Source organism: Manduca sexta, chromosome 27 (genome assembly GCF_014839805.1).
Source record: "Manduca sexta isolate Smith_Timp_Sample1 chromosome 27, JHU_Msex_v1.0, whole genome shotgun sequence".
In the NCBI taxonomy this organism is placed as follows: domain Eukaryota; kingdom Metazoa; phylum Arthropoda; class Insecta; order Lepidoptera; family Sphingidae; genus Manduca; species Manduca sexta.
In genome coordinates this window covers 423,879-446,036 of record NC_051141.1, presented here as the reverse complement: position 1 = coordinate 446,036, position 22,158 = coordinate 423,879, and the positions used below count along the sequence as shown (strand labels likewise).

The following is a 22,158-nucleotide window of genomic DNA, read 5'->3' as shown; positions in this document are numbered from 1 at the left end:
GGCACCAGCTGTTTGCAATCGACACGGCTAGTCATCGGCGGCCGCGGCGCGCGTCATAGCACTTTATATGTGTGTGTGCTGTGTGGCGCGAAAATTATCGATGCCATACGGGGTGAGTTCGGGGTGATTGCCATTACACGTGTGGTTTTATTTTTAATCAATAATTATTTTTTAAAAGTACAATTTTCGGTACTTATTTTTAATTGATTCGTGTTCTATAATGAAGTGTACCAACCTCCGTAATTATGGCGTGGATGCTAATCAACAAATTGTATAAAGATGAATTTTTTTTCCCCTTCGTCATCGCATTTCGCTTTCTTTTTCGTTATGTAAGTTATTGTCAGGAGGTTTTTATGAAAGAAAAAAATATAGAAGTCGAGCGGATCATTAGAAAATTTAAGAAACTTAACGACAGTATTAGTTTTACATAACTGTCAGTTGTTGGAAACAACTATCAGCGATTGACAGAGCACGTGTATTCATAGTTATTACAGGGGCCTTATTCTCTATCCCGCACGTTATTTTGACAGTGCGTAACAAGCACGTAACACAACGCATCATGTTTAGGAGTATAGAAATTTGGCTTACAGAATACCATTCCACGCACATTTCTCGAAGATAACATGACACGGCCGCGTTACGCGTTTACACTATCATACAGAATAAGGGCCCAGGACAACATCTGTCGGGTCAGCAAGTTATCTAATAGAATTGTCGAACTAGTAATATTCGGGTACCCTGTGATGACGTCACACTACAAAATAATAGAATTATTTAAAAGACTTTCTATCTCGCTCCGCAAATAATTCCGAAAGCTAGTAACTCGTGCAATAATAATTCGCATTTTTTAAATGTGCACATGACTCATTCAGCGGTCAGTAACTTGTTATAATTCTCTTTATATTAGTTTTTTCAGTCTAAATGTAACTTTCTAGTTACATTTAGACGTTGTTACGTTAAACGATGTGGACACTGGTTGTCTCCGGCCGGGCTGAATTTATCTAAACTCGTTGTAAATGGAATTCGAACTCTACGCTCTGAATCATATCGCCCGTATTAGGTTATCAGTTAATCTACATCGAGAACGCCCTTGCATACGTTAGGCTCGGGTTTATTAGGAAGGTGGAAAGGAGCTACGGGAATATATATTTCTTAAAATACTGTAATATGCTTTGTAATTCAATTATGAATGTGGTTACTTATATAGGTAGGGGAAAGTGGGGGGAAACCGGATAGGGGGTAACAGTGGATAGTGGCTATTTTCATAGTAGGCATATTACTGTCGCGTTCTAAACCTTCGACCGACACTCATAAACGCTCGCTTAGTGTGGTTACAAATGGTGGCCAGGAAAGACTCTCATCGCGCCCGTTTATACGAAAAAAACGAAAATACAGGTAAGTGATCTATTATTTTCGAATGTTTGACATATTCTTATTGGTTTTGGTTATAAGTAAATACCATGTTGTATTTTTTTTTTTATAATATCATGGATATTTAGTCCATTAAAACTATATGAAGTGTTTTCCTGAGCTAAAAAAAAGGGTTGGTGAATATTATTTCAATTATAGTACTTGGGGGGTGAACTCGGACGGGGTTGTATCGGATATCCGGTTTCACCCCAGTGATCGAAGTTTCGATTTATGTTTTGAGTATTTAGTTTAATTATATATTTTTAGTGTTTTGTACCTATTAATCTTTTCTCATTTTTTGACAGTTCCTAAATATGTCACGGACCTACGTCAAAAAAGCAAATAGGCTGACATGGTTTTGACAATTAATTCCGTTTTAGAAGACAGAATGGATATCTTTTGGCAGCGCTTATTTGTTATGTACCCAAGAATGAAAATTTTCCAGATTTGATTTTTATTTTTAATGCGGTCTTGTAATTACAAGACCGCATTAAAAAATCAAATCAGGAAAATTTAAAGACGAATTATTCCGAAAGTGTCCTTCTAGTAAAAGTTCTGATGTCAAAGGTATAAGCTACAAGTTGGTAAAAAAAAAGTTAAAGAAGAAAAAAAGGTTGAAAAGAAAGGCAAAGACTAGGGTTATAGGTAAAAAAATCAAATAAAAGAAAATAGTCAAGAGGATACAAAAAATTAATTTGTTAGGGAAAAATACAGACAAGCCTCGTCCACTGATGTATGGTACGTGGCAAGGCATGCCTGAAGTAGAGAGTGGAGTGCCTCATGAAGGTTGTATTGGATCTTTTGCACCAGAGATATTATTTTACATGCTATATGCATTGCAATATTGGGAATAATTAATATATTTTGGTATTTTGTAGTATACATATTCACCTCGTTGATAAAATATGCGTATCCGGTTTTACCCATAGGTATGGGGTGAATCCGGAAATATGTTTTTGTTAAAACCAGTCCTACTTCTTATAATTATAATTGATCGCTGATATTTTTGCGCCAAAGGTATGTCTTATGTATGTACTACGATAAGTGATGCTGATTTTTTAAATATATAATGTTTTAACTAACATTTTTTTGTTCTTTTCTTAACTATCCGGTGTCGCCCCACTTTCCCCTAATTGTGGGGCATAGAAAAAAGGAGTGACTTACATGTCTTGTATTTAAAACAAAATGATCTGTAGAAAAATTTGGAAAATTTTTATATGATTCAAAAGGGTGAATATTTGTCTATGATATCGTAAAGGGCTTTTCCCGCGTTGTTTACGCTGTCTCTGTCTACAGAAGATAACATATTACAATAGGTTATAGCTTTGATATAACATCTTAAGATTTTCTATTACACATTCCCTTATGTACTACGATGAAGGCCACCGCGGGTTTTGCTTGATATACATGGGTAGGGACTCGGTCCAATGCACGCTCGGATGCTATACTCCCGATTGTCGACATTGGGTCGTAAGACCAGTGAAACCCAACATAACCGCTCCTGTGGTGGTAGCTATAATGCGTTTTTGCCCCGCGGAAAAATTACCTTACTCAGTGAAAATTTTATCTCAAACGCACAGACAGACTTAAATTTTATCTTTGTGTGATATCCATACAATGTATTTTATGCAATCAGAAATATTGTTCCGTGTTTGGTATAATCTTTCGATAATCTAGGATTAATGTGATATAATTTTATTTACTACGTTGATTGGTTTAGGCTGGCCGCTAACGGGTAGGTCGAAATCGTGTCGAATATGCGCACTGCGCACACGCACCAGATGAGTTACAAATCTGTACGTTTAACTGATACGAAGTTGGATACTATGGGATAAATTATAAAATTATAATGTAGGTTGCTTTTACAAGCTGGCCGAAAGTAGCAGAGTACGTTCAGTGCAATAGACAGCATTAAAAGACCTTTCAGGTACGCAACCTCTGCTCGGTGTAAGTACTTTACCATTTGCCAAGGTAGGCAACTTATAAAGTATAAACCAACGGTAAAAATTGTATTCACTGTCTTCGCAAAGATATCTCGTACTGCGCAACTTAAAAGTTTTTCGGCGTCTGCTAATTTCTTGCGACGTCAATTTGATTTTATTTATGCGTGTATCCGGTATAAAATAAAGAGCGTTTATCGCAGAGCGTCTTTGCATCGGCGCCGCGCACTTCGACCCTTGGTCGGATTGTAGGCAGCCTAAAAGATTAATACGTTATCACTAAATTATGTTTGCATGTTGAGGTGTGGGGGGGTCTAGCAGACATTTTTCGGCTTTCAAAACCGTCGGCCTATTAATACCGTTTAGAAAGAAGACAAAGGATTTTTTTATAGGCTATCAAACTGCATTTAATGAAAGGCGGAAGTGCTTTGTCTTTAACTATGCAGAGCTCTTAAATCTTAATAAAACTGTTTGACATGCACCTAACTATTTACACCCGTTTTCAATAAACGATCCCAATCTCAATCTTCTATCCGATTCCAAGAATGAACCAATCAAAATAAGTCATTTGTACGCATCTAAAAAACAACGTTCTGATTGGTCGAATTTTTTTAGCTAGTTTGGGGCATTGAAAATGGCGGTTAGTTGTCATATACATTTCTATATGTAATATAAAAAGTATTCTACTTGTAATATGCTCAGATAATAAAGATGTCGCGTCCTCGAACCCCGATTTACATTGTACTAACGAGTCAACGGACGATATGCATTATGCAACCAATTGTTGATTGTTCCCTCGCATACATTACGCGTCAACAAAAAGATCAATTCGGGCCAAAGTCAAGCAGTCGTTGTAGCGTGCAAAGTATAAAGAGGGTATCGTTGTTCTTAATCGTGAAGCTTCCACTAGTATTTGTGGGTTTTTTAGCCGAACAGTAGAATGGTTCAAATTCTAATACTTTTCCTTAAATTACTATATCTGATTAAATTATTGTAGCGTTGTGAATATTTGCGGGAAAGATCACTTCCATAATTAGGGCATGTTACAAATATTTGAATATGACAGTTATCGTATACAACAGCCAATGTGGATAGTAGTTATTTAATAACGATTTACTCAGTAGCATAGATTACAGCGGAATTTTGTTTTTGGTCGGCTAATATATTTATGTGACGAGTTGCTTTTACTCTGAAGTTGTGAAACAGGCCAATTGCGTAGTAACCATTACTATTGTCCATTATTTCTGTGCTCAAACAGGTGCACTCTTGCACACTTCCAGTGATATATACCTGTAGGGCGATACTTACCTTGGGATATTTAATGCTAATATAAACCTCATAATTTACGGTGCCTTGATGGCGTAGTTGTATTGCGTGAGCGGTACGACTAATGCTCTCAGATCCAGGATTCGAACCCCGGGTCGGGCAGTGATATTGAGGTTTTCTGGTTACTATCAGCTCGGAGACACGGAGTGCGCGATATGGCGATAAGCTCGCCCCTATCACATCATGAGACGGAACACACTTGGTGAAAAGTGCCCTTGTTGTACCTCTGCCTATCCCTTTGAGGTCATCATCACTCGTCAGGCGACATTCTATTGGACCATTCTCCACTTACCATCAGGTGCAGTGGGGTCAATATGGACACGGCGTCCACAAAATAAAAAAATGCTTCTTGATGGTGACAGCAGTAGATAAAGAATTCGAGGATCTTTCTCCAGACCTGCAGGCAACACAACTAAGTCCTCATATAATTCATAATTTACATAATGATTGTGTTTTCAATGTTTGTTCACACTTAGTTCTTATCAGTTGATAAGGGGTCGTTTAGAAATGGCAAATGCATTGTTCCATTATCATAGAATATTTATAACATTGTGACAAATAATTATGGGCTACAGGGGAATCCAATAGACCTAACCGTATAGAAAACCCGATGGTCTATGGTGTACCCTGGCAGACAGGGTAATAGAGATAGCGTGCCAGAATTAACAGCCTAGAGACCCGGTATTTTCCCCTTCAAAATATTATCGTTAAATAAACAGATAAACACGATAGTCTTGTAATGACAGTGCAGTAATTATATAAAACTATTTGCGCCATTGTTATTGTAAAATGTATTACTCACTCTTTGAGATTAGAATAATTAATAATGAATCACCGATTCCAAAATTGATAACCAGGACGTAGGTACTGGTAATCTTAAATTATTTTTTGGTTTTTGAAGGCGGTATAATTTTTTGTTAAAAAGTAATTTATTTTCTTTTTTTTTTGTTAGAAACAGACTTTCTCGATGGCACAGTTATGTTGATTGTTGATCACAAGGTGCTATCGCGAGGTGTTCACCTGTGCCTACCCCTAAAAAGAGGAAAAAGTGTATATCTGTAAGAAGTAGACTTAACCAAACCCAATGAAAAACATAACTAAAAACGTCACAAAAAAGCAAAATTTTTAATTTCGTTTACTTGGATTACATAATTATTTTAGTTTTAAATCCAAACTACTAAAGCGATTTCGAAAATAAATATCTATGGGAGCAATCTGAAAGTATTTGTCTTTCGAATAAAAAAATAAATTTCAAAATCGGTTTATAAATAACCTAGTTCTGAGGTAAGAAAAAAAAAGTACGAGTCGACTTTTTTATAATTATTTATTTAACAAGTCAGCTGTTAAATTACATAAGAAGTTATTTACAATGTGACATATAAATAAAGTACAATGTAATCATACAAATGGATTTAATAAAATTTCATAATATCTTTTTTTAAGTCTGTTAGTAAACGATAATATGTGTATGTGATAGCAAATAATTAATGTACTTCTCCAAAATCTAAACAAATACGCAATTTATTGGCCGGTTTCATAGCGTTAATGAAGTAATCAGAATGAAGTTTGACATGCTTACAGAATTAATTTATTCTTAACATTTCTTAGCAGTGGTCATAGTTTATTGGGATCAAGATTGGAATACATACTATAAAACTAAGTTCCTCCTGCCGCGTCTGAAAACGATGAACCGCTTTTCATACTTTTTTACCAATGAATTGATGATTCAAGAAGGTTTATGTGTAAATTATTAATGTTTATTAAAATAGAAAAAAAAGGGATATATTCGTACGAAGTCCGCCGGATCGCTAGTATGAATTTAATATACTGTTACTAAATAGATGTCCAGAATATATCGTCCATTTAAATCATTCATAAAAAATATTTTAATAATAATTTATTATATAATAATTTTCTTTTTCCCCAGCGACACGACGATGTGGCAAGTGTTCGCTTGCTTGCTAGTCGCACTCACTATGTGGCTATCGGTCATATTCCTCATGCGGTACCTGCTCAAACTACTCCTTATGTACAAGGTAAATATTTTGTATACTGTATTTGAATGGGTTTTTAAATGTAGGCAAATATCCACAAATATAGGCAACTAATATATGTTATACTCCAAGGAATTATATAAGCATAAAACAATTGTCATCTAAATGGGCTATGTTGGTAAAAATATTTCTTTAACAATATTTTGATTACTTATGTAATTGGGTTTTCGAACAGCGAGCAATTCAAATTTCGAATGTGTCATAAATTAAGAAACTAATTGCGCATACACAAATAATGCTATTGATTTCTGCGACGATATAGTTTTATTCTTGTTTCCGATAAGGGATTTCTAGTTCACTATCTCTTTGTCCGATAAGGGAAAATCAATTTAAGACACGAGAAGATAAGAGAAGTGGGTAATTAGGGTAAATAGGAGTAATGTTTTTTCCCGGATCTGTAACTACCTTTTGCCTAAGATGGAATTTTAACTAACGTCTAAACCTCGCCAAAATAAACGTTATTCATTTCGAATGACTCATACAAGCGCAGTCGTGTGCAAAAGTTTACCAGATAAATATCAATTTCAAAGTTCCAGCACATACATTCCAGTGAAGTTAAATACCTGGCATACAAGAGAAATGTTGAATTTTTTTTTTATATAGTCAACATTTCCTTTGTATGTCAGGGGGCTCTAATCCGTCTAGGGGGGATTTATCTTTGAAAGCCGTATAGAACACTAGGGGATATTTTTATTAAGCTGTCCTTTGATTAGTATATCCGTAATTCCAAAAAGACAGACATGCCCCCTCACACTACACTTTTATTCTATTATACGCTATTAAATAGTTGATCATTTGCAAGTCAGAACATTACTATTAGAATGTAGTTTTATTGGTTCCATTTCTTTGTAATCATCGTTTTGAACGTCATGTTTTGCACGTACTTCTCTTCTACCTGTTACTTTTTCAATTATATTTCAATATCCCTCGGGGCAATTCTTGTACGCTCGGTTCCCACTTTCAATGCACACTTTTGCACGGGAGACATTTTTCCACGGCCCTATGCACACAATTCAGTGTGTATACCTCTTCGTTGTAAATTCACATAGAAGCCTATAAGGGTGATTTTTCCTTAATTCTCGTTACCGCCTACTTTAATAAAGCCTCCCTTCCCGCACCCCACTCTCCCCTCCCCAAATTCCCACACAACTCTCCTTCCAACTTTACCAATAGTGTCCCAGAACTCCCTATTGTAACAAGGGGAGGGGTGAAGCAACGTATCAGATAGCGGACCATTGTACAGCGTAACTGAATCACCAAGTACCTTGGCACCTTACAAATAAGTTCATAATTATTGAGGAATATCATCTCCCCAGGGTTGGATGTACGAGTCTCGCGCTCCTGGCGCCAGGATCTCGCTGAAGACGATGCTCTGGGTGAGCGTGGTAAAGGTGCTCTCTGGGTGGAACAAGCCCAAACTCTACAGCTTTCAGGGCTCCCTGCCCAGACTGCCGCTACCTTCTGTTAAAGACACCATGAGACGGGTAAGTGTCAGTATTCAATAGATGGGATATAAGCAAAACAACAAAATATTACTAGTTAATAGGTTTGAATTTAAAGGGAGAGTAGGGACTGAAAAATATTCAAATTATTAAAATTTTACAGAAATTCATTCATCTAATAGTCGTAATATTTGCTCATTAACTTCTTCGCCCCATTTTTACCATCTACAAGTGGCTTCATTATATTATTATCATTTTTTGGAAGTCCACCACTGAATATAGACATGTTTAAAGACTTTCTGATTATTTCATAAGCATCAGCACAGTAAATGTCTCCATTACAGTACCTGATAAGCGTGCGGCCGCTGTTGGACGACGAGAACTTCAAGCGAGTAGAGCAGCTGGCGAAGGAGTTCGAGGAGACCATTGCAGTCAAGCTACAGCGATACCTGATACTCAAGTCCTGGTGAGCGCTCCAGAACTGTCACCTTCCTTGTCTAGCCGTATAGTATCTTGACTGACTGGGAGGTTTTGGCTCCTGTAATTCATACCAGTCCTGCATTATATATTGCCTACTACTGGGCTAGGACTTTTACATAATGGGAATAATAATTATTAGAAAATTATGTAATTGCTGACCAATTACCTATATCCAGCAGTGGACGATTCCCGACTGAAATGATGATGATGACCAATTACTGGATATGGGTCTCGTGTATAACTATGAGCTATGACGTCCTTACGGGCGAAGGGAGTAATGGCCAGGGGCTTCGCGTGGCGCGTTAACTGCAGGACCGCACCTTTCCTACCAAGAAATTAAAACCAGGGACCTTTTTTATACTCCTGCCAGCAGCCTCTCATTGGTTAACGTCTACGCTGACAAAGTTTTCCAAGACTTATTAAGAAATTTATGAAATATATTGTTGGTAGGTGGTCAAGCAACTACGTATCGGACTGGTGGGAGGAGTACGTGTACCTGCACGGCAGGTCGCCGCTGATGGTCAACTCGAACTTCTACGCCATCGACGCCATCATGCTGCGGCCCACGCGCATACAGGCTGCGCGCGCAGGACTCATCATACACGCCTGCCTTAAGTTCAGGCGGCTCATCGATAGACAAGAGTTGGAGCCGGTAAGTCCTTAAGGGGTTAGGTTAGGTTGGTTCTGTAATAACTTCCATTGTAATGTGCAATCTTCCAGTAAAGGTAATTTCTACACGTAATGCCCTTGAGTTTGTTTAAATATTTCAGTAAAACTTATCTGTGCAAGAACACTATTAGATACGTAATTTGTTGGAGCCTTAACCCGTACGTTAATAAAAATAATTGTCTATAATGTGAGCACAGCCCGTGGTTGGTTTTAGAGATAAACAGATTTGTTTAGTGTTTTGTTCTGAGATAAGAGTGGTGTTGCCGGTTATTAGCTCTTGGTCTTGACTCTTCTATATAATTTTTGAATTATAATATATCTAATTCATGGACTATGTAACATTCTGCTGATAAAATATCACGAATTTTATATAACCAGATCCTATGAAAACGCCGGTTCATTCTAATATTCTTCCCAACAGATAATGCTTCAAAACATGGTGCCGCTGTGCTCGTGGCAGTACGAGCGGCTGTTCAACACAGTGCGCGCGCCGGGAATCGAATCCGACAAGATCGTACACTATCAGGACTCGACGCATATCGTGGTCTACCACAAGAGTCGGTACTTCAAGGTGATGGTGTACTCTCGCGGCAGGCTGCTCACACCGGCTGAGATACAAGTGTAAGTACATACAAGGGCGTCGCTAAGGGGGGCAGGGAGGGGCAGCTGTCCCTTCCCCCCTCTTCCCAGGGGTTCTAAAACTCCAATGAACTCACCATTTCTAATATTCCGTATGCTGAATTACACTCTGCTTTATGTTATTGTTAAAGCAGGAGAGAGCATGTGTTCTCGATTTTACCTACAATTCATACTTTTCTCATTCTCTATATCAACTTGTTCGCCCCGAGGACGGACCATTGCTATGATAACAAGTCTGTTTTTCAACGCTGACGGCATAGCAGTCTTCGCAGTGCGTAGACATAGGGCCGTTGTGATTGGCTAATATTGAGATACGACTTGAATCTAGTTGGCTGTCAGATAAACAAAGCTGAGAAACTTGTTATCACAGCAACGCTCCGTCCTTCGATAAAAAACTTCTTTGAATAAGGGGGTTAATATTTCACATAAAGCTTGAGACATTGAAAGTTTTTCACTTCGGGTATTTTTTTTACTTGACTTCTTAGTAATGGGCTTTGACACGACTGATGGGAGTTGAAGACAAAACACTAATTTAAGTTAGATTAGCCGAGCTCGCAAGCAGATATATTAATATAATATATTTTTGTAAACTACTTCTGCACTATAATACTCACGCAAAATAAATGACTTTCAATCTACAACCTGCATGTCTGGCCGCAGAATAAAAAAGATTCACAAATCATAATACATTGACTGTAATGAGTACAGTAAGCAACGTGACAGTTTCTTTACTAAAACATTACTTTAGTCAAGAATCTATGGTGTTAGTGTAGGCCCTACATGATTCTGGCTCGAACAACACTAGTCTTACTTTACAATACTTTGTAATTCAAGGTGTTGGATGGTGTCTCTACTGTTTATGGGTTGTCGTATCGCTTACCATCAGGCGTACGACAAGTTCGTCTCGTCATTCAAAGCAATAAAAAATATATACTTTCAAATAAAGTGGTACACCCAAACATGTTAATAACCTTTCACATTAAATATTACTAGTTTATTTATCTAGAGCGTCGAACTTTATCGATAACTAATAATAGAGGTCAAAAAAATAATTGAACAGACAAGTCTACCGATATTCCGCTTTCCGCCAGAGGTCCTGCCCTCTGATATTTATCTACAGCGATTACGCGTGCTTAATCAATGCTGTCGTGCGAAACTAATGCCTAATACTGAGGCGATAAGGCGGGTTTATCATTTAAGTCATTGGCACACCTATATTAAACTGAATGCACTCGTATACCACACGTGGTATATGCAATATGTAATGTCCTTGTAGAGTGTTATTGGAATGCAACATGGGGTGGGTAAAATAATTAATTCATTTTCGTTAGTTATTTATGGCTTCACCGATATGGACTAAATGTTGAACAAAATAGAGATCACTCTTGATTGCATACGAGTTTTGTAGCTTTTAGACGATTCCTGCGATATACTCAAGTTTAATGTCAGAAAATTCAAGTTCGTTTTATTAAAATCCCTTCAATTGTTTTTAATTTATTTTATATTAATTGTTTCCATGGTATTAACATATTAAAACTCTTAATTTTTCTAAGAATATTCCACTTGACTGCTGCGATAGCATAGTTAAATAGTTGGGTGTGGAAGGGACTGTAGAGACGAATGTCCGCAGGTTCAAATCCCAAAGACACACACCTATGATTTTTCTAATAATTATGTGTGCATTCCTTGAGAGTTATCACTTGCTCTAACGGTGAGGGAAGAGATCGTAAGGAAACCTGCGTGGCTGAAAAGTTCTATATAGGAATTTCAAGGGTGTGTGAAGTCTACCAATCCGCACTAGGCCAGCGTGGTGTGGACCAAGGCCTAATCTCTTTCAGAAGTAGAGGAGGCCCGTGCCCAACAGTGGGACAGTATATAATACAGGGCTGATTATTTATATTATAATATATTTCCTCGAAAACCATTAAGGGTCTGTCACACGAAGTCTAGGCTAGTCGTCGAACACAATTGAAGACGCCGAAATACAAAAGTCAAGCTCCCATATAAATAGTAAACGAAAGAGTAATACATGCATAACTATACGTGTCAACTGCCGGATAGCATTTATATCCCGTCCAAGAAACTAAACAAAAAGAAAAGAAAAGCCATGTCGTGGTAAAATATGGAACTAACACTTATCTAGAACGAAAAAACAAAGTGGATCCACGAACCAGGTTTTTTATATTCCTGGACACGCTTTACCTAAGTAAAGGCTCTAAAAATCTAAATTAAACCACAGACAAATCCAACAAATCCTGGACGATAAGTCGGAGCCTGCGATTGGCGAGGAGCGGTTGGCGGCGCTGACTGCGGGCGAGCGCACGCACTGGGCGCACATACGGCAGACGAAGTTCAACCGGGGGCATAACCGCACATCCCTGCACTGCATAGAACGAGCTGCCTTCATGGTTTGTTTAGGTCAGTAACAGTGGCGATGATCACGATGTATCATGAAGCTATCATAATCGATTATAGTTATATCGATATAAAGTTGACTCGATAGAATGTGTTCTTGAGTAATTTCAATGTCGACTCTACATTAGGTAAAAGGAGTTATTTACGGTCCTCATTTTACATTAAGGTGATGACCATGTTTAACTAAACCTCATAGCACACTTAAGTAATATCGACTCGTGAAAGGCTAATTGATTTGAGCGACATTTTGTGACATTGAATTTATACATGTTAGGAAAAACACATTTTTCTGTGTTTTTAATACCTAGAATTTAAAAAAAGAAAATCTTTTTTTTTCACTTTCATGATTTGATAACCTAATTTTTGTTTCAGATTTGTGTATGAAATGAATTTCTAATTCAGCATATAAGACTTGTACCTTACAGTCAAGTATACAAGGACGTTTGTGGAGTAATAATTTTAACCGAAATTGAATCTTATTACAGATGACATAGAGTACGGATTCGACCCAAAAGACCCGAGCAAATTAGACGCTTTCGGCCGAGTGTTGCTGCACGGCAAAGGCTGCGACCGCTGGTTCGACAAGTCTTTCAACCTTTGCTTCAGTACTAATGGATATGTGAGTAGTCATTTCGTTTAAAAGTCAAAACTCTTTCGTTTACCATGGCTGTTCTTCAGCAACATTAACTGAACGAACTTTTACCGCCATTTTCGATAATCGATGCCTGTTTTCGATCAATCGACAAAATTAACCAATCAGAACGTTTTTTTTTAACAATGACATATTATGTTTAGTTCATTATTGAGATCGGATCGAAGATTAAGATGGGGTCGTTTATTGAGAACAGGTTGTCCATCCTAGCAGTCGAGATCTCATTTACAACATATATTCTCTAATAATAGTTATTATTCAGCGAGATTTTGTATACATACGTTAAAATATAAATAATGAACAACTAAAAGTTTACATACAACCTCAACTCATATTTAAAATTATCACAAACCAGTAATATGTATTCGACATGTTGCCATAATAACTAACCTAACTATATAGTTAGGTTATAGTTAGATCAGTATATACTGATCTCTAAAATATGTCATGTTTTATTAATATATTTTTTTATTAATTTATAGGTCGGTTTCAATGCGGAACACAGTTGGTAAGTGTACAATAATTCATTACAATACATTGTTTATATTAGCATTATCTGTATTCACATGGCGGTACTAATATAATTAATATTGATAAAGCATAACCCCAGCGGGGGTTGGCGTAAGGTCGTAAAATCCAACTACATGTTATGAAATGTTTTCTTCACTGCACGTGTAGTGTTACTCATGCATTAGGCTTCGCGCAGACGCTGTCAAATTGTTGCTTAGCAACTACATTATCATGAAATTAATTGTAAATTATACTGGCTGCCAATAATGCACCAATCGATATCGAATAATCGATAAACGATCGCAACAATGAACCAATCAGAATAAAGGGTTTTTGAGATGCAAATTACTTAGTTTTGATTGATTTATTCACGGAATATAATCGGAGAAGAATTGGAACTATAAATACTTCCGTAAAAGAATTGACAGATTGTTTTTTTTTTATTTATTCCCATCCATGGATACGAGTCCTTCAGACGCATACATAATTGACAGATTGATAATGGTGCAGTGTTTCCAGCCACAAATTGTCAGCGTATGAACAATAAGCTGTGGGTTAGTAAAGCAATTGAGTTCAATCTGACTCTTGCATAGTAATTGTACTGCAGACAACACGTCGCTGCCATTTTGTGACCAATTGTCGGTTCGACATTTAGCAGTCAGACTTAACTTACTCGACTCATTGATTGAAATAGTAATCGTTTATTACGTATTTTTTAGGGCGGACGCACCCGTCATGGGACACCTTTGGGAGTACGTTATTTGGTCCGAGATGGAAATTGGGTGTGTATTAAAATTAATATTCTTAACTTGGTTCTGAGTATATTTCGATGAAATTTGGCTTTCTTGGATTAACACGTAACGTTTTATCCCGAACAGGGACGTTTACCCTAAAAACGGACATAAACGCAGGGAGCCCCGAGCAAAATCTAGTTAAAATAAAAAAAAATCAAAACGGTTAAGGCTAGCTTGCAAAACGTCTTACTAAATATATTTATCGCTAAAATATTTATAACTTCGTGCTATCATCATCATTTATTAGGAGTTCACAAAGACAGCACTATAATTAAGTGTACTGTAATTTAGTGTTAATTAAGTTAAGTGAGTTATTAACGAAACCTCGAATTTTACATCACACATACTTAACATGTAAAATATCCAGTAGCCGCCTGGTCCATAATGGTACTTCACCCCACAGATACACACCGGAGGGCAACACGAAAGGCACGGTGGCGACCCCCCCGCCTTCGCCCATTAGGCTCCAGTGGGAACTCAACAAAGAGGAGATACTGAACGCGATAGACATTTCGTACAACGTCGCTGATAAACTCCTGAATGACGTCGACCTAAGGATACTCATGTATACCAAGTATGGAAAAGGTACTGTCGCGTTTTAACTATTTAGTAGGTAAAGAAACAAATAATAGGGTAGTAGAGCGGTCTTATTGTAATCAAATATGGAAAGTAAATTTCTGCGGTCTGATTTCTAGAGTAGGCGAAAACTACATTATTCTTTTCTTTAATACAAAATGAAAAGATTGTATTCAACACCTGCTAAAAAAATAATAAAAAACAGTTTAAAAATAAATATTTAACTTTGGAAATATCATATGAAGGATGCCCGCCATAAGCTGTAACGTCATCGTAATATGCCGCGGGCGTGTGAGTGAGATAGCGAGATAACCCTAGGCTGACTCTTGCTTCATTTGAAATATAAATTGCAGTCACTTACTTCAACTGATATTTAAACAAACTTTCTATTTCATATATTCTAAAACGTATGAAATAATGCACAGAATCAGATAGCAAACTACATTATTTCTTTATTGACATCGTCTTCTCGTATTGAAACTTTGATTTGAATTTCTTTCTATCTTTAGTCTATACTATGGAGTTTAATAAGGTAACTATTAGATTGTTCAACGGTAGTTCGATATTTAGTTAGAGATATCTTATGTATCTAGTTAGACCAGATATTTCATACAATTACGAAGGTTACATATTGTTTATTCAAAGCCGTGTACGTACCTGTGTGCATCTAATAAATACAACATTTCATATTGTTTTAATGTTTTCATCATGGTATACTATATGTATGGTATAAGATTAAAAGATATACGCATATCGTTTGCTGGTCACCTGTTTGCTGACATATTGTGTAATAAAAAAAGATTTATTATACTCAATATATGTCATGGTCGGCATCTTGAACACACTGCCTTGTGATTAGGGACGTGTACACTTACCATAAAAAAAACACCACGCGGCAGTGTGTCCTCGTTTACGGAATATTATACCCATAAAAAAGCAGCGATAGCCTAGTTGGTTGTGGAACGGACTGCCGAGATGAATGTCCGCAGGTTCAAATCACAAGGGCACACACTTATGACTTTTCTAAAAAAATATGTGTGTATTCTTTGTGAATTATCGTTTGCTTTAACGGTGAAGGAAACCTGTATACCTGAGAAGTTCTCTGCAGGAATTTCGAGGGTATGTGAAGTTTGCCAATCCGCACTGAGCCAGCGTGGTGGACTAAGGCCTAATCCCTCTCAGTAGTAAAGGTGGCCCGTGCCCAATTGTGGGACAGTATAGAATACACGGCTGATATTATTATACCCATAAATCTCACATCATTGCTGTCCATGGATTACTTTCACACTAATGAATAAACCCCACGAACTCCGCAGGTTTCATGAAGAAGTGTCGCGTGTCGCCCGACGCGTTCATCCAGTTGGTGTTGCAGCTATCGTACTTCCGGGACGCGGGGAGGTTCTGTCTCACGTACGAGGCGTCCATGACGCGCCTCTACCGAGAGGGGCGGACAGAGACTGTACGCTCCTGCACCATAGAGAGCACAGCGTGGGTTAAAGCTATGGAGGATCCCAACTCAACTGTAAGTTTGTTGATGCTGGATTAAATTGATAATGAATCTTGGAGTCCAATTTGGTTCACAGGAAAATATTAAAAAACACAATGAATTTCGCATTGAGCCTGTGATAGCCAACAGTCATTAGTAACATAAAAACATCGCTTTTCCACATATATAACTTTAATCAATTTAAGATATTTCAGTCCCAGCGGAAGTAACACATCCATTCCTAAACATGAGATTTCTTGAGTTAGTACCAATGCAAGTGGTGCAGGCTCTGGATGGTGTTCTAACCGGGTCGCAAGGTGCCTTCTCCATACAATCTGGAATAAGCTTCCGCGTTCTGTATTATGAGGGCGATATTGCATATAAAGATTATCAAGGCCCGGAATGTATTGATTCCTCCATCATTGTAAATGTTTATGAGCAGCGGTGACAACATTTAGTTTAATTGCTGTATGAAAATCCAACTAATTGTACAGAGCCTAAGGTCCAAATTGTTATGAGAATAAATATTTAAACACAAATCTTTAATATACACATAAAGTGAATGAAACTTTAATGAGATAAAAGTCGCCATAGCGCTTAGGTCCGAAATAGAAAATCACAGCGAATCTTATAGTTCAAGGTCATATGCTCGGTCCAAACCTGCAGCGCTTAGGTAGATGAACTAACTCTTCAGGTGCAAGAGCGGTACGATCTGTTCGTGAAGGCGAGCCAGCGGCACCAGCTGGGGTATCAGGACGCAATGGCGGGCCGCGGCATCGACCGGCACCTGTTCTGCATGTACGTGGTCGCGAAGTACCTGGAGCTGGAGTCGCCGTTCCTGCAGGAGGTGTTCAACGAGCCCTGGAGACTCTCCACTAGTCAGACGCCGCATGGTGAGTCAGCTGTGACTATAGATATGTTCTACGTACTGGATTTGACGTACCGCAGTTCATTTTATGTGGCTGATGATGATGTTTTTAAGTCTTGAATTTGTTCAGCTACTTTTCTCGCTGACTGTATTTGTATTGTATCATTGTGAATATGAAATGATGACTATCACATCGAACTGTAACATAATACACAGTGACTAATACACTTAATAATAGGCTTAAAAGTCTAAGGCTTATCGATAATGTAATCTATTCTAAAATCATTACCCTGATCCTGCTGACGTAGTTAAAACGGTAACACCTTAATCGATGACTTGATTGTGATAATGTCCATTGATTCAGAAGATATCGGGATACATATAAAAATACTAGCTTTTGCTCGCGGCTCCGCCCGCGTTATAAAGTTTTTCAGGCTAAAGTTTTCCGTTATAAAAAAAGTAGTTTCCCGGGAGCCTATGTTCTTCCCAGGGTCTCAAACTGTCTCCATACCAAATTTCATCTTAATACGTTAGGTAGTTTTTGAGTTTAACACGTTAAGGCAGACAGATGCAGCGGGGGACTTTTGTTATATTATTTAGAACTTTTTAAGTGAAACAATCCCGTCATACATCATTGTTGCATAACTTTAACCGTTTACGCAGCGCAGGCAACGGAAGCTCTCAAAACTCATAATTTTCCCCGTTTTTGCAACATGTTTCATTACTGCTCCGCTCCTATTGGTCATAGCGTGATGATATATAGCCTATAGCACTCCAGGAACAAAGGGCTATCCAACACAAAAAGATTTTTTCAGTTCAAACCGGTAGTTCCTGAGATTAGCCATTACTGCTCCGCTCCTATTGGTCATAGCGTGATGATATATAGCTTATAGCGGTCCACAAATAAAGGGCTATCCAACACAAAACGAATTTTTCAGTTGAAACCGGTAGTTCCTGAGATTAGCCATTACTGCTCCGCTCCTATTGGTCATAGCGTGATGATATATAACTTTGAGCACTCCACAAACAAAGGGTTATTCAACACAAAAATATTTTTTCAGTTCGAATCGGTAGTTCCTGAGATTAGCCATTACTGCTCCGCTCCTATTGGGTATAGCGTGATGATATATAGCCTATAGTACTCCACGAACAAAGGGCTATCCAACGCAAAAAGAATTTTTCAGTTTGCACCGGTAGTTCCTGAGATCAGCCATTACTGCTCCGCTCCTATTGGGTATAGCGTGATGATATATAGCCTATAGCACTCCACAAACAAAGGGCTATCCAACGCAAAAAGAATTTTTCAGTTTGGACCGGTAGTTCCTGAGATTAGCCATTACTGCTCCGCTCCTATTGGGTATAGCGTGATGATATGTAGCCTATAGCAATCCACGAACAAAGGGCTATCCAACGCAAAAAGAATTTTTCAGTTTGGACTGGTAGTTCCTGAGATTAGCGCGTTCAAACAAACAAACAAACAAACAAACTCTTCAGCTTTATACCTAGTCTTGCCATAAATATTGTAATAAAGAAAAAAGAAAATTGTTAACTGCAAATAACATTTATTACTTTTACAGTGTGTCAGTTTAATACATAAATATAAAACAATTAAAAATATAAAAAGCTTATTCGAAGTGGTCTCCATTGGCTGCAATACAGTCCTTTAAACGATGAGGCCAGTTATCAATAGAAGCACGCACTCTTTCCATGGGAAAATTCTTCACTGCCAATCGTATAGATTGTTTTAGGGACTCCAAATTATCATGGCGTTTAGAGCAAGCTGTACTCTCTAAAACTGACCACAAATCATAATCCAGCGGATTAAGATCGGGACTAGACGACGGCCAGTCTTCAGCTCTGATGAAGTCCGAAACGTTCGATTCCAACCAAGACTGCGTGGACCGAGCTTTATGACCCGGCGCCGAGTCTTGCTGGAAGGACCATACTTGGTTATTGAACATGGTGATGTTAAGGGGCTTAACTACCTTCTCAAGAATGGTATCTTGATACACTTGTGCCGATGTTTTGATACCTTTTTCACAAAAATATGGCTCAGTCACTCCTTCATAGCTAACACCCCACCAAACCATCACTGAAGTCGGATAATGTCCACGTTGCACTCTGTCGACTAATTGGGAAGCTTCCTTAGAGCTTTGAGCATAAATACGGTCATTTTGTTTGTTAAAATGTTGCTCAATTGTAAAAATTTTCTCATCCGTAAACAAAATTTTTCTGTGACCTCCCTTTGCGTACCGCTTCAGTAGTTGTTTCGATTTTACCACCCTATTCTTCTTTAAATTATCAGTTAAGAAATGGCCAGTGCGTCTCTTATAGGCTGCAAGTCCTAAGTCATCTTTTAAAATACGCGACATGGTTCTAGGTGCTATCTTCATTTCCCGAGATAAAATCTTTTGCTTTCGGACAGGATTTCTTCGAATTCTTTCCCTTACTGCTTTGACCACCTTTTCCGTACGAACACTACGTGGACGGCCAGATCTTTTCTGTCACAAACAGAGGAGGTCTCATTGTACCTATTAATAGCCCGGTACACAAACATTTTACTAATACCAAGTGTATGGAGAGTTTTAAAAATTGCATTTGGCTCCATACCTACTTTGTGTAATGCTATCACAGCGATTCGGTTCTCTTTATCACCCCACACCATTTTAATATCGCAAAATATTTTACAATGTATTGGCGCCAAAATGAGAAAACACAATGAACAATCGTATAAAAATGACAGATTCGAAATTCAAATGTAATATTTTTTTATAATTAAGTGTAACAGTATTTATGGCCAGACTAAGTATAATAGTAAGTATAGATATATCCAGGGCAACGTCGCGTGCGTCATTTAGTTCTAACAAACATCCAAATAACAGCACGTTGCTTTAGAGACGATCAAAGAGCCTACTTATAGTTAGAGCTGGCCAGCTTTTCATTTCCTATCTAATCCCCCTGCAATATCTCATAGAAATTATTAATTCGTAGGTCAAACAAACATGCTAGATCCTAAGAAGTACCCCAACTGCGTGAGCGCCGGTGGGGGCTTCGGCCCAGTCGCCGACGACGGCTACGGAGTCTCATACATTATTGTGGCAGAGGACACACTCTTCTTCCACGTGTCCAGTAAAAAGAGCTGCCCTATCACGGTAAGTTTAGTAAATGTCTTTTATATCCTGAGCAGGAAAAATATCTCGCCATGATGGAAAATATGGAACTAGTTTGTATTGACAGCGGTCATTTTTAAAGGGAAAAGCAAACGTGGCACTACTAAGGTGGGTTTTTTATTTTCTTGGTTGGGTTATATACAATATGTTGTTTTAGCCGAGGGCTCTATTTAAACACATGACAGTTCATGCTTCTATGTAATTAATAAAATAATGCAAAAAAATATGATAAGTCACAGAAAAAATAATCTTAAAAGGCAAACTTGTGGATGCCGTTATGCTAGATGTTTGACACATTTTATCGATCATTACGCATGAATATGACCTTAAAGTACGAACTTCAGACATATCTTGATAACATAAACCTAATTGGTTTCTCAATATTTTCTACTAGCATTGTAACTTTCTCAAGCATGTTAAATAAATAAAAAAACTGCTTTAAGAAAGCAAAGATACCTAGGTGCTAAATTCTCATAAATAACGTCAATTACATATTTTGAAAGAAAGTCAAACAATGACCCTCCTCCTTAAATGGGTCCCTCGACTATCCGTACATACTGTATACATTATTGCAAGAGTAAACTCAATTTACAATGTTGCATTAAATATGCTCATAGTAATTACTAGGCTGGATTAGATGCTGATGGTAAGATGGTATCAACCTGGATAGCGACCACCGATAGATGTAAAACCCGTCAGAGTTGCCTACGTGTCGCTTTCCAGGATCACCCTGTATATCCGGTTTCACACTAACTCGCTTTGTGTTACTGGTGGGGGTTAACCATTTTTCGTTTGTCGCAATTTGAACCTAACTTACTAATAGGTGCTGTGGAAAACATGTATATTGCCTACGTGTCGCTTTCCAGGATCACCCTGTATATCCGGTTTCACACTAACTCGCCTTGTGTTACTGGTGGGGGTTGACCATTTTTCGTTTGTCGCAATTTGAACCTAACTTACTAATAGGTGCTGTGGAAAACATGTATATTGCCTACGTGTCGCTCTCCAGGATCATCCTGTATATCCGATTTCAAACTAACACGCTTTGGGTTACTGGTGGGGGTAAACCATTTTTCGTTTGTCGCAATTTGAACCTAACTTACCATCAGGTGCTGTGCAATCACTGCAAAACCTATATAAAAAACACAAAATATAGTTCGCGGTAACTTTAGCGGTTAGTAAAGTATAGTAGCCGGTCTTAATCTAGAATTTTCGCCAACCGCAAAAGTAGTAAATCATTCCTCCAACCGGTGTTTACATATTTTATTTAAGTTTATTTAATATTTGTTTTTTTTTTTTTTTTTTTACATTCATGCAAGCAGCATAATCGGGATAGAATCATTGTAAGTTATTGCTAGACTGTTGTGTTATTTTGTTAACATGCTCTTCTTTATCGCATAATTTAATTAAGTCACCTACTCAATTGTCTCTACATAATTCATTTGCAGTTATAATACATTCCCTATTTAATTATTAACGTATACTCTGATCAAAGAGGCCGGCGTAATTGCATCGATTGGCAAAGGGTAATCATGTCTCGTCATTTCACATTCTATTTGGTCTCTACTCATTTATTATCCGTTGCAGGTGTTACTTACTGTGGTTGTATATAAAAAAAGACTCAGGAATGGCGGTCCTTTGTGTATAGCATAAAATTAGTGTCCCGTCATCTGTATTTCTGACATTATCAATTGCCATGCCTACTGTTGGAAGCAAATCAACAGCTC

At 37.8% G+C, this 22,158-nt stretch overlaps 1 protein-coding gene across 1 annotated transcript in view; it reads left to right on the top strand.

Moving 5' to 3' along the window:
* LOC115454897 (carnitine O-palmitoyltransferase 1, liver isoform) overlaps nucleotides 1-22,158 on the top strand; it is a 33,390-nt gene that overhangs the window by 6,192 nt on the left and 5,040 nt on the right. The window contains exons 4-16 of the mRNA XM_030183608.2: nucleotides 6,604-6,712; nucleotides 8,047-8,214; nucleotides 8,517-8,638; nucleotides 9,103-9,304; nucleotides 9,743-9,942; nucleotides 12,200-12,378; nucleotides 12,861-12,994; nucleotides 13,510-13,535; nucleotides 14,257-14,319; nucleotides 14,735-14,916; nucleotides 16,224-16,429; nucleotides 17,088-17,286; nucleotides 20,253-20,413. Coding sequence (XP_030039468.1) covers nucleotides 6,604-6,712; nucleotides 8,047-8,214; nucleotides 8,517-8,638; nucleotides 9,103-9,304; nucleotides 9,743-9,942; nucleotides 12,200-12,378; nucleotides 12,861-12,994; nucleotides 13,510-13,535; nucleotides 14,257-14,319; nucleotides 14,735-14,916; nucleotides 16,224-16,429; nucleotides 17,088-17,286; nucleotides 20,253-20,413 — 1,951 coding nt within the window. The remainder of the gene's footprint in view (nucleotides 1-6,603; nucleotides 6,713-8,046; nucleotides 8,215-8,516; nucleotides 8,639-9,102; nucleotides 9,305-9,742; nucleotides 9,943-12,199; nucleotides 12,379-12,860; nucleotides 12,995-13,509; nucleotides 13,536-14,256; nucleotides 14,320-14,734; nucleotides 14,917-16,223; nucleotides 16,430-17,087; nucleotides 17,287-20,252; nucleotides 20,414-22,158) is intronic.